At 39.1% G+C, this 13033-nt stretch overlaps 2 protein-coding genes across 5 annotated transcripts in view; one reads left to right on the top strand and one right to left on the bottom strand.

Annotated features, from left to right (window-relative positions):
- WAPL (WAPL cohesin release factor) overlaps positions 1–13033 on the bottom strand; it is a 144815-nt gene that overhangs the window by 100445 nt on the left and 31337 nt on the right. The window lies entirely within an intron of this gene.
- Positions 9002–13033, top strand: part of OPN4 (opsin 4) — a 29928-nt gene continuing 25896 nt past the window's right edge. For 2 of the 3 annotated variants that reach the window (XM_068140029.1, XM_068140027.1), the window contains exon 1: positions 9002–9352. In XM_068140029.1, coding sequence (XP_067996130.1) covers positions 9326–9352 — 27 coding nt within the window. In that variant the 5' untranslated portion in view covers positions 9002–9325. The remainder of the gene's footprint in view (positions 9353–13033) is intronic. The other variant, XM_068140028.1, reaches the window with a different exon arrangement.

Here is a 13033-nt window from a genome sequence, read left to right as displayed (position 1 = left end):
TATTCAAGTTGGTGTTTTGTTGTTTGGTTTTTTTGCTCCAGTGTTTGAACACTTGATTGACTGTCTCAAAGTCTCCTCAAGAAAAAAAGAAATGCTATCCTTCCTGCTCTATACGCATTAAACTAGAGTTGCAGTGGAAACAAGTCACTTACTGTCATGAAGTCCTCTGGAGAATGAGATCCTGTAGTGTTCATATCAGCAGAGTAAACAGAAGAAAACTATTGTTTTCACACTGTAAAGCAACCCTAGAGGGCTTGTCCATAATCAAGTGTCTGTCAGGTAACAATCTGCACTAGGAAGGAAACATGTTTTGGCTTCTGTATTGCACTTGGAAATTCCTTCTCTGGCAGAGGCTTCCTTGGGCAATTTACACTAGATCTGTAGTTGCTTTCTAACGGGAAGCCTAGATCCCCAGGCAGTCAGAGCTAAGCTAGGGGAGCCATGTTTTCTGCTCTCTGAGGAGTACATCATAATGGTGATAAGAGTACAAAGATACTTAATTCCATAAGGGTGATTAGACCTGCAAGCTTATTGTATGTTCTGTGGAATGTCTATTTTGATGAACTCTAAAATTAAGCCCAAACAGGTATACTGCTCCTTAAATGTGAAATGTTTATGCTCAGAAAACAGGTTTGAGTTTCTTTAGTATCTAACTTCAGAACACTGCCCTTTATATTCTTCTTTTTATGGAGTAACCAACATGATTATTGCTGACTTGCCGTGTGCAAGAGCACATTATGATTACTACCGTTGTCTGATGATGGTAACTAGTTCTGATTGCTGTGCAAGGACATTTCTGTGGGAACTGCAAAGTAAACAGCCCTGTTTCCCACTTTAAAAGAAATGCAAGAAAGTAACTTTATCATAACCCAGTGGATTTAAACTCAAAAAGACTGAGCAGACTGTTAAGTATATCCATAGCTTGGAACATAATAGAATCAGTTTGTACTGATTTTATGGTTAGGATTCTTTGAACTTATCTTCACTAAAACCTGGGGAGACTAAAGTGTCTGTATTTCTTATTACTTCATCTCCCTGACAACTAGTTACTATAGATAAACGATGAAAAAATGTAACATTTTCACCTCTTTTATGTCAAGGGCAGCAGCAATGCATTTGTTTAGCACAATATTCTTTGTGCAGAAAGGGCAAAGACTCAACTTTTTCTCTGGGTAGAGGGATTTTTTGGGGGAAGGGAGCGAGAGAGGATGAGAATTTCACTCTTAGTAAACTAGGTTTTGTTACAAAAGCTATGAAAGAGAAAAACCCAGGTATTTTGGTTTTGTAAAAAGAGGCAGAGAAAATGCCTGGGGTTTGTTTTTTTTTTTAAATCAGGGCAAAATGACACTAAATTTCCATTCTTTAACAAAACTTTTTATTGTAACCATACTGAACCAATCATCACCAAAAAAAATCAGCAGAGTATATTTGTTGAGGAAATTCATGACACTACCAGAAAACAGAAGCCCACCATCTTGGTATTGCTCTCAAGCCTAGGAATATTAGGCAAGTCAAAGCACTAAACCAGCATGGAATAAAAAGGTCTCTGCTCCAAAGATCTTGTTATCAACGTACAGAAAGACAAGAAATGGAGGCATACTGGCAGGAAAGCAGCAGGTAACAAGACAATATAGGTTGGTGCTGCCCAGGAAGCTCTGTGTGCCTGCAGCCTAGCTGTTACCAATGTCTCTTGTTGCCACTGCCACTATGAGGAACTATGTGAAGACAAGCAGTCATGCATGTTGGTATCTGTGTTCAGATGGAAATGATCATCACTGGTTGACAGGATATGAAAACTGGCAAGCCAATGTGCCTGAAAAATGATAGGTAAGCTGGAGATAAACAATCCATCAAGGCCCTTGGAAGGGAAGACCAGCGACATATATCTGATTTAATAGAAAAGTGGGTGTCAGAGAAGTGGATGCATGGCAGTAAGAGTTAAAGCAATTGTCTGGGAGAGGATAGGATCAGGACAGAAAGGGCTCATACTGAGCTGGGCATAGCAGCACTGGCACACTTGCATCCTGTCTGCAGCTTTCTGATAATTGCCTTGTACATTCCAATAATTAAGGCTAAAGAAAGAGGATGCCATAGCAACTGAAGCATAAGTCAGTGAGGATCCAGAGGAGGCATTTAGCAGACTAGGTATTAATAAAGCCACACTGCAGAGTTAAATAAAAAAAGAATCTCTATTCATTTAGAAGCCTCATGTGAACACTTGGGAAATCAGAATCCAAGGTGATGACAGGCTGGATGATAACATGAGAAGAGTTTATAAAGAAATAGGCATGTGGCTTTACACCTCTGTACACTGAGAGGCTCTAATTATGGAACTGTGGTGGAATCTCTTCAAGCATTATGTCTGTTTAATTTGGAACTTTGTGTGAAAGTTTTCCATTTGCAGCATGGAGAAACTCCTCTTAACCTCTCTGTTCTCAATAGTCATGACAGAATCCTGCCCAAAACTTGAACACTGTTGTAGTCTGAGCCAAATCCTATTTATGCTGGTGACTGTTTTGTCTTGGGTGGGATACTTGACACCAAAATCTCTTAGAGACTCTACCAAAATATCCTCTGGTATTTTTAATTTGTACTCACTCCACAGATTGTTTTCTGAAACAATTCAAAAAACAGAAACAGTGGTCTGGTTCTCCCGCTTTGTCCTGCCCAAATGCCTCAAAGCACCTGTGAGCTGCTGAGCCTTAAGCTGCATTCAGTGACAAAGCTGTCTCTTACTAGTGCAGTAACAATCTCTCCCACCATTGGGCTGACAGTCAAGTCTTTTTTTTTTTTTCTTCTCTCTCTCTCTCTCCTTTTTTGCTTACAGAAACACTGATGTTATTTCTAGAAAGGATAGGTGAGTATATGTATTCTCTGTGGATTATTTGAAGACAATAGTGCTATTAAATAAGGAGAAATGATAATTCTTTAATAACAAATTAGATCATACTTTGCTTACCTTCTAATTATCATGAACTATTATTTATCAAATCCCAGGGTTTTCATTTTGATTGCCATATGAAAGTACAAATTGCTTCTTATTGTTCCTCTTCAATTTTACTTCTCACCCCTTCTACACCAAGGATCTTTTTTTTTAAATTTGAGCCCTGCCTTGCTGGGAAACACACTCTTCTGCTGTATCTTTGCATAAGCAAGTCTTTCATAATACCTGCTTCCAGCAAAGATGACAAGGCAGCTTGGAGACCATGTGCTGACCCTACTGTAGCTGTGGAACAGACCTGATTTATTACATGCAAGAGAGTTGCAAGCAAAGTGTCCTTTACATTTTGTTATCTAATTATTGTCTGAAAGATGGGGAGGTTGTTCTTTCTGCAGTGATACAGCAAAATTTCCATCCTTTTAAAAATATTTGTCCCTGCCTACAGTAGGTGATAAACTGCATCAGCACAATCAGCTTTATTTCACACATGCAAGAAGAGCTGGAAAGGTTCTTTAAATAGGGAAGCTGCTAGATTAAATTATTGAGAAGAGTTTGGCTAACCAGACTTCCCAAGAGAATAGTAAGATTTGCTCAGAGATTAAGCCAGAGGAGACAATGAAGAAAGACAATTTGAGAGCTCAGCCCACAGAAGAGTTAGGAAGCTTGTTTTGGAGGCACTGCAAATCCAGCTTGGCTGGTCTGGAGAGCTCTTTGTGTGACTGCCTTCAAAATCCATGAGGAAGAATGAGAGACACAGAGGTAGGCTGATAATCATTTTCAAGCTATCTGGCCTTGAAGACATAAACCACTAGAGTAAGCTGGAAACACTACTGGGGAAACTAAGGCATAGCACCCGCTGGCACCATAAAGTGACAGACTAATGCCAGACTACAGAGCAAATTTCATACAGTTGAAGAGACCACTGAGATAATCTTTTCACTGCAGTTGAAAACACTGCTTTTTTTCCCTTGGTAAGTCTTAGAAAGTCTTGTGTTTGAATGGAATTTTCTAAGCCATCCTTTCTGGTCTAGCCCTCCTGTAGTCAGTCCAGCCCTGGTATTCTTGATCTGCCCTGCTGTGGAGCTAAACGGCTCCACAGCGTTACATACTTGCTGGCTGCACACTGTGGTTCATGCTTTTGCTGCTCAACATAGGTCTTGGCTACCCTATAAAATTAGAACTACCTGTGAGGTGAATCATTCACTTCTACAGGTGAGCAGAAACCACGCTGATTTGATTTACCGTTTCCTATTTAGTCTGTTGATTTTTTACTAAAAAAAATAGAATTAACCAGGTTGGAAAAGACCTTCAAGAGCATCAAGTCCACCCTGTCATCCAACACCATCTAATCAACTACACCATTGCACCAAGCGCCTCATCCAGTCTCTCCTTAAACACTTCCAGTGACGGTGACTCCACCACCTCCCTGGACAGCACATTCCAATGGCCAATCATTCTGTAAAGAACTTCTTCCTAACATCCAGCCTAAACCTCTCCTGGCACAGCTTGAGACTGTGTCCTCTTGTTCTGGTGCTGGTTGCCTGGGAGAAGAGATCAACCCCCACCTGGCTACAACCTCCCTTCAGGTAGTTGTAGACAGCAATAAGGTCTCCTCTGAGCCTCCTCTTCTCCAGGCTAAGCAACTCCAGCTACCTCAGCCTCTCCTCATAGGGCTTGTGCTCCAAACCCCTCCCCAGCTTTGTTGCCCTTCTCTGGACACGTTCCAGCAACTCAACATCTTTCCTAAACTGAGGGGGAGACTAGTCCCAAGAGTGTGCTCCCATAAAAGACCATACAAAACTTTGTTTAACAATTTTATTTACAGAGGGTATTCTTGCCTCCACGTCCTCTTGCCAAGTTACTTCAGGCATGAAGAACTAAATTTAATGTGTAAGATTAATAGAACACAAAGAAGGTATAAATCACACAACTCTGTTTTGAGGTGCTAAAACTGCAGTATGCTGTCTGGGAACAGCTAGGAAGTAAGAGAGTTCCCACCTGACAGATCCTAGCTGTTAAAAGGCGAAAAGAACACAGGTGGTTGAAACCAGATTTCTGTATAAAATGAGCAACCAGTTTTCACCTGTATGTACCAGCAGATAAGTTTGTTGCAGGTATCAGTAGAAAAGTAGACCTCTAAAAATGGCTTTCTGGGAGAAATGTGTTTCATAGTTTACAGCCAATGACAGACAGTACTACACCAGATACCTAGGGCTCACAATTTCTATACAGGATGGAATACATCAGGAAGGCTGCAATGGACTCAGATTTTATTCTGTGGTATTGAATCTGGATAGGATCTCAAGTGAAAAATCAATAATTCCTCTCTATCCCATTACTTACAGGAAGACTTAGCATGTCTAGAGGGCAAGCTGAGCACGTTTTGAAGGGCTACCACTATCATTCTCCCCATCATAATAGGGGAAAGAAAAACACATGCATTTCTCATTTGTGCTCACACAAATCCTAGAACTGTATCTGCACTCAAAGAAGTGTGGGAGTTTACCTTTCTCAGTACTGAGTAGTCTATTTTTCTTTCCTTGTGTTGGCCTTGGAAACCTAGGTCATCTATTGGAAAACTTAAGGAAACCTGAGTGTCTATTTGTATGGTCAGCCAGGAACATTAATTCCTGACTGACCATACCTCTGTGGTCTTCTAACTCTCCTGCTGTTTCTTAACAGTAGTCTGTTTATCTTCTAAGCAGCAAATTACCCATTCTTTCAGTCCACTCTTTGTTCCTACAGACGAGCTAAAACCTAATTCTACACACAGCTTTCAGCCAAAGAAGAGGATAGCATTCCCTTTCACTTAGTGTGAAAGAACTCTTATGCTCATTTGGACTTTAATTAATTTTTACCTATGTATTATCTTTCCCTTGTTCTGTAGACAGTTTTCTCAGTCTCATGGAAGGGCCACAGAGGCCATGGTCTTTCTGCTATTTCTGCCTGTAGTTCATAAAAAGCAATGAATGGAAATCAATTATCAGTAGCAAGAAGTACAGGTGAAAGCCAGGACTCTAAAACAGGGAAGGATGTTCTCAACACACTTCAGTGTAACAGAAATCAGAGAGTTGAATTCTGGGCAGGTTTTCTTTTTTCCAGAAATGACTTGAAGTGACTGGGTCATCAGCCAGGTGGTCAACAGCCAGCGTGTTTCACTGACAAAACAGTGGCAGGAATGTTTGAAAACTTTAGGATTAATTGGATGGCTTTAGAAAGTACCTGGGGTCACAAAACGATACATGTCTCCACTAAGCTTCCCAGGGATACAACAAGCCTTTGGTGTAGAATAAACAAGAAAGAGATGGAGGGCAAATTTCCATCCATATCCATAAACCTAGTGTTCTGACATCAAGTGAAATAGCCTTACCTATAAAGAAAAACAACTACTGCTCAGTAAAAAGTTTTGAATTGTTCTCTCCAGTTTAATGCTGCATATAAGCCAAAAGCAAATATGAGAGAAAAAAGTTTTGTAAATGCTTTGCTATTATATGTCTTTGTCTGATTTCCCAGGCTCTAGGTACAGAGAATGAGATGCCTCATATGTCACACCTTGTGCAGTTCAAGGACATGACTCCCTTCCTTCCATGGAAACTGAAGCATTGCACATAAAATAGCTCAGCTGTATTGCCTCAAGCAGTTGGCTGTAACACAGAATCAGACAGCTGTAGTTATATGGGAATATTTCCATTGGACATGAATCTTAGTATTGCTGTCCAATTCTCAGAAATAATTCCACCTAGCTTGCATTCACAAAAGCAACCTCCAGAGGCTAAGGAAGGATACCAAATCAATATCCCTCTTTGGACTATCATTCACTTCTCCCTGGGAAAATTTTTCTTTCCCTCCTTTATAATGCATAGCCTTTCATACTATACTTTCAACAGCTGCTGAACTGATCAAATTAATCTATCTGGAAAGGCATGTACAACACCAGCAAATCTAATGAAGCAAGAAGACACAAGCATTTCTATGAAGTCTTAATTACTTTTACAAAGATGACAGTTATTCCATGACTTGATTACACTGCCAAACACATTATGGGCTCCCATAAAAATGCCAAAAATTGGATACTTCCAGGCTAAGTAGAAATGAAACATTTTCAGTGCATTGACTCATTATTAAGGTGAGAGGAAACAAGGAAGAAAAGTATAATCTGTGACCTAGGGAAAAGGAGAACTTACTGTAAACACCATATGTAAACAGACAGTGTTGGCATTGTACAAAACTAAAACATAAACTAAGAGGACTGAGCAAAGAAAATTATAATACCAAGTCAAAGAACAGCTCTGATCTAGTATTTATGCCTGTCTTTGAAGACTTTATATCTTATCAGTCTGATAAAAGGGGGGTGTAACTGTATGCAACTTCTTTGAATATAAATTCCACACAAACAGGAAATCTCCCATTGCCTCCTTCCTCTGCACTTCAATCATAAAATGTACTTTCTGCTCTACTCCCTCAATAAGCTTTATTTGAAGATAGAGGCTTTTGACAGTTTCACATTATGGCTTTCTGTAGTAACATATTCTGCCTTTGCAAAATTAGCTTCTGCAAGGGTCCTGTTCCTCAGAATGTCCAACAGTGTTCTTTGTTGCCTCATATGTACAGTGTACTGCATGCAAGCCCTGTGTATGCAGGAAAATAGAGTAATGGTTTGGAGATCATGTGAGTATCTTTTAATGTCACATTTACTATTGCCCTGATACTCACATGTCTGATGCCACAGAGAGAAAAGGGGAAGAGCACACCCTAGAAAATTACCATAGAACCTTAGACACTGACAAGTCTGAAAATTGTCAGGTGGTTAGCCACCTCTGGGCTCAGTTCTGCCACAGCTCATTTAAATCTGGTTTGATCCTGTCTACCTAACACTGCAGGGCAGGGATACTCAAAGATCTGCCAAGAATTATTCTTAATGTCTCACAGTTTGAGAGCCTGTAGTGTCTACGAAATGCCTCCTTCAGTTAATGTTCAGTGGCCTGGCAACACATTGTAAGCGCTACCTTTCCTATATGACTTAGCAAGAAAAGGGAATCTGAAGCACCTTTGCTTTGACATAGCAGTGCAGCTCCTGTTCACGTGAAGAAATGCCTTCCTTTTCCCCACAGTTTAAGGTTAGGTAATACAAGTGCTAATTTAAGGAAGGGTATATGAAAAAGGGAATCTGCACAGGGCTAGGTGAATACTTTTCTCACTGTTACAATCACAACCTTCCCACAAAGGCTTTCCAGAAACAGTTAACACCATCGATTTTTATTACCACTTGAAACGAAGCTAATAGCTTGCATTGAGGAAATTTGATGATGGGTAGAAAACCCAAACTCCTTGATATTCAGGCTGCAGTATCTTCTAGAAAGCCTTTTTACACTGAGTCTAATGTTCTACTGCAGTTAAACTTCATTTTCCCACAGTAATGCACCTTCAACTGGTAATACAGTAATTCACGTCTCTTTGCACAGTGCAATGTAAAGGAAGATTTGTTTAAGAATCTGCTCATGTACATCCTAGCTAAACACAACTGTAAAAGAAAGCAGACAACTCTTGAAACAAGTGGTTATTTGCTCTTCTCTGCCTAAGGATTTGTGTCCTTTGTTGTTGTTGTTTTATTGAAGAGCAGAAAAGGATGATGTCAGTGGGTTTTATCCTTATCTTTTGTTTATTTTTAGAAACAGACCAACAAATAACCATGACCCAAATTCTACAAGACAGAAGTGCACACAAGCACATTGTTGAATATCAGAATCTATTTGAGTTCAGAACATTTCAGCAGAACTGTACATATACATCTTCTTTTAAAGCAGACTATAAAAAACTAATTTACTAATACAGTGAAAATGAACAGTAAGGTCTATTATTTCAGACAGATAGTGAAGTCAACTTTTTAACTTGTCTTCTTACAGGGATAATGTCCATTTAGCATTAACATTCAGAAATAAATCTGTCAAAGGCAAATAAGGTAACAGCACTTTTAAGTGAGCATCAGTTTTATACTGTCCTTAGAGTGAAGCTGGAATCTGAATGGCATAAACTTCAAACTGGGCATGTGCAGAGCCTGCCTGTCTCCTCTATTTAAATGAAAGCTGCTGCTGCTGCCCTTCGCTAAGCTGAAGTGAAAGAGCCTGAAGCTCCAGTGAGAAACTCTTCACTGGGTCTTACATTACTCATGAGAAACAATCTGCTTTATACACACACAAAGGTAAATTGGCTGACTTAAATTCAGAGGACAGCTTTTTTCCCCCCTTTGTTTTTGCTTAGTCTGTTCACTTGAATAATCAGCCCATTCAGAGGGGGATCTCTTGTTCCTCTGAGGACCCCAATGGCACCAAAACTGTGGAGTCCTTCAATGCGTGGAATGACTCTGAAGCAAGTGCCTACACTCTGATGGACCTGCCTCTTAGAGCCCCAACAGTAAGTGTTTTCTGTTACTAAAAGTTGTAGTGAGTAATTCTGTTGTCAAAACTGACATTTATAGAACTGTAAATGGATGTCTAAGTTGTGTGTGCACATTTAATGCTGTAATGTGATAATGAAAACTTTAAAACCTTCTTTTTATTCCTTTAACTCTTTATTTACTGCAGAAGGGACTGCAGAAGCAGAGGTTTTCAGCTGTTACATGGGCAGAAGACAGGGAGGAATGTGTAATGGAAAAGTACACCAAATATGTGGCAAACTATCAAAACATATTCTTGTGCATTGAACAGCTGTTTAATGGTTCAAAAGCAGTGCTCTCATGTTATTATTCAAGATGGAAATCTCCATCATTTCTTTAACAGCCTGTAAGGGCATTGGAATGCTTACGTACATGTTAAAGTTGTTATCCGGAGATAACAACCCAAGAGAGTTGTTCAGAAGATTTTGCCAGGTAACTTCTATGAAAGCTCTTTCTCAGTTGTTAAATACTAAGCAGAACAAAAACTTCCTTAAGAAGTGCGAAGGTGAGAAGCTGTTGTGGTGACATTTCAGGATGTAATTTCTTTGGGAAAATACTCTTCATCTCACTCCACTACCTCAACCCAAATGTGTTCAGAAGTCCTCTTCCTAGTTGTGCATCTCAGTGTACTATTAGGACTACAATTTTTGCCTGCTGTTCATACAAAAATCTCTTTAAAAGTAAAGAATTTAAAAAAAAAAAAAACACAAAACATTACCCAAGCTAATTTTTTAATAGTTTTTAAAATCTGAAATTCAACCTAAAATCTGGACCTGTTCACACCAGGTATTTTGCTACTGCCTACATAACACAGAGGACACTGAAAAATTGTATGTAAGTTGCCAACACTCCAAAGGATTTTATGGTTTGTGTGTTGCGGGTTTTTTTATGGGGTGTTGGATTGGGTGCTTCAGTTTGTTCCTAATTCATAAGGAAGGACCAGTAAATATTTTATTATTTGCATTGTAAAATTACAGTTGACAGATTTATTTCTTAATAAAACCTGCATGCATGCAGTGTACTACATAAAAATAACAGAGAACTGACCTGAGCCAAGGTGCTTACAAACTAAATTAGGTGGATAACATACAAAAAAGGATAGCAGAACACAGCAGGGAGGGAGCAGAGGATGGGAAAGGATTCTGAGGAGAGAATTTCAGATTACATGGGAAAATTAAAAATCGATTTTTTTCCTAGCTCTGCTGAAAGAGGTAATTAGTTGCCCATTTTCTCTTCCTAGGTCAAATAACTGTATTTTCAAACTTTCACATTTTAATTTGACACAAAGATTAGTTTAAGAGAGTTTCGGGAGTGAATGCAGTATGTGCTGCTGTGTGCTTGTGATTAAATCCAGAAGACAGTATACAAAATCTGCTATCGAAATTGCTCAACAGGACAAACATCATCTATGGAAACCCCTGCTGTCTACTGGAAAGAGGGCTTAGCAGTTGGTGTCACCCTGCTGAAACTGTAATTGAGGTGGGATTACACTTCTCTTTGTGCTGCCTGTCATCACAGAGCAAGTGCCTACCGAGGTTAGCTCAGAAATCAGAGCAAGGAACTGTGAATAAAAATAAGTGCTAATAGTTGTTTGAGGCCTCTTGTGGCTAGGCACTACAATCATTGCACCTAGAAACCCTACAAAATTGCTGTATTTCTGTTCTGATAATTTTCTAAACTATATTATTTGTTGCAACGTGAAAGGCCTAATATTACTATGGGTTATACAAGTCATGCTGTGCAAATGAGAGGCTTCATTACCTGTTATTTGCAGGAAAATTAAGAACAAAGAGACCTGATACATGTAGGAATGCCAAAACTTGCACTATTTTGGGCTTTATTCCAGTAAAATATTCATTCTGCACACCCAAATACTACAGGTTGAAGCCAGATGAATTCATAAAAGAAACAGTCTAGCAGACCCTATTTCCCTTTCCTTGTCTTGTTTTATACCAAATGAGATACAATCCAACTGATGTCCAGGCAGAAGCAGCTAAAATGTCCTTGTCCTAGTCTTTTCTGTTCCCGGCTTTTGAAACAATGTCACACAAATAAATCAATCAATCAGTCAGAACCAGAGATGAAATATATTCAAATCCACAACTGACCTTATGAGGCTATTTTCTTTCCCTGTAACTATGAACTAAACATTGCTTTATACTCTTGCTGTTGGGAGAATGTGAGGAGTGGGCTATATGATCTGTATTCAATACAAATATTTACATGCATGGCCTTGTTCCTACCATAATCAGTTAGCTTTAGGAGGACTTCATTAATCAATATGTCCACATAATTAAATGATATGATTTTTTTTACTCTGAAAAAGAGCTCTCTAATAATAGTTGAACTCTGTTTTGTGCATGTTGTCCTTTTTTGACTTATACACAAATACTTTTCTCATGCTATGGGCATGGTATTTCTTCTAACAGCAGTTATGCAGAGGTGAGCTTGTTTGTTTGGGGATTATTTTTTTATTTTGGTCAGTTATGAAATAACTAGTTAGAAAACCTATGTAGGAAAATATGTGTAATAAATGGACTCCTGAGACAGAATAGATGCAGGCATCAAATATCCCTAGGTTTTATATCTTATCTAGATATAAACCCCCTTAACCTGGGCAAGATCATTAAGAATAATGATTTTGTCCTCAACTGCAAAGAAATTCTTTTAACGCTTTTCAGATCAGTGTCTCACATGGTCTTTGAAAACTTCATGGTGAAATACAAATCCTGCCCTACACTGAGGCTCTATATCTGTTTTTTTGGGGTTTGTTTTTTTGGTTTTTTTTCCACCCCTTGTCTGCTTACATCAAGCCTTAGCAGAAGAGACTGTGCACTGCTCTCTTCCTGAAGAAGGAGGCTGCCTCCTGAAATTGACCCTCCAGGAAGAATTCTGCCTCCCTTGTAACTAGCTGTGTCAGCAAGCCATAAATATAGAATAACAAGGCTCTGTGTTGTGCTGCAGCCTCCACAGACAAGGCCAGAATAGGAAGGATTTTGATAATTTTAACTATCATTTCCTTTTCTCCAAACTCAAAAAAACATCTTAAATTTGTAAGTTTCAGTCAACTTTATTGAACGATGACTGAAAACAGTCTGCTCTGGTTTGGCTGTTTTCTTACAGGCAGTAGGCAAACATTCCTTTAGGGAGAACAAGGAGCATTTTCTGAAGGCAAACTGCATTAAACCTAGCTGTTTTCCTCTCTTCTAGAGTCTCTACAAAGATGCACTTAAATCTGCTTGAGGGAAATGCACTAATATAGAACAACTTCATAATGTCTTGCCACTGACTATTGAGGCAAATGATAGAGAAGGATTTAGAAAAGGATTATGCCTATATATGCAGGATAAAAATGTCCTCCACTAAGATGATCCTTTCAAAGGGATAATAATAACTCTTTTTTAGGGTACAAACCAACTGCTAAGAATCTATACTGGAAATGAAATTTGCACATCACTGTTCATTACGCATGTTTCACAGCACTGTGAAGCCCTCAGTCACAGCTGAAGACAGGCTGGTGTTTAGTTAGGAACACTGGTCTAAATCAGTGTGGCACTTCCCAAGCTCCATAGCACTCCACAATTATCCATCTGATTCTGCAAAATGAGAGCGTAAATAAATAACAAATTGCAACTGACATGCCTGGCAGAGATTACAAA

This window comes from Melanerpes formicivorus, unplaced genomic scaffold (genome assembly GCF_026170545.1).
Source record: "Melanerpes formicivorus ecotype bairdi unplaced genomic scaffold, bMelFor1.0.p_v2 SCAF_6, whole genome shotgun sequence".
Lineage (NCBI taxonomy): Eukaryota > Metazoa > Chordata > Aves > Piciformes > Picidae > Melanerpes > Melanerpes formicivorus.
Note: the sequence above shows the minus strand (reverse complement) of the source record. Positions and strands in the feature narration are given on the sequence as shown.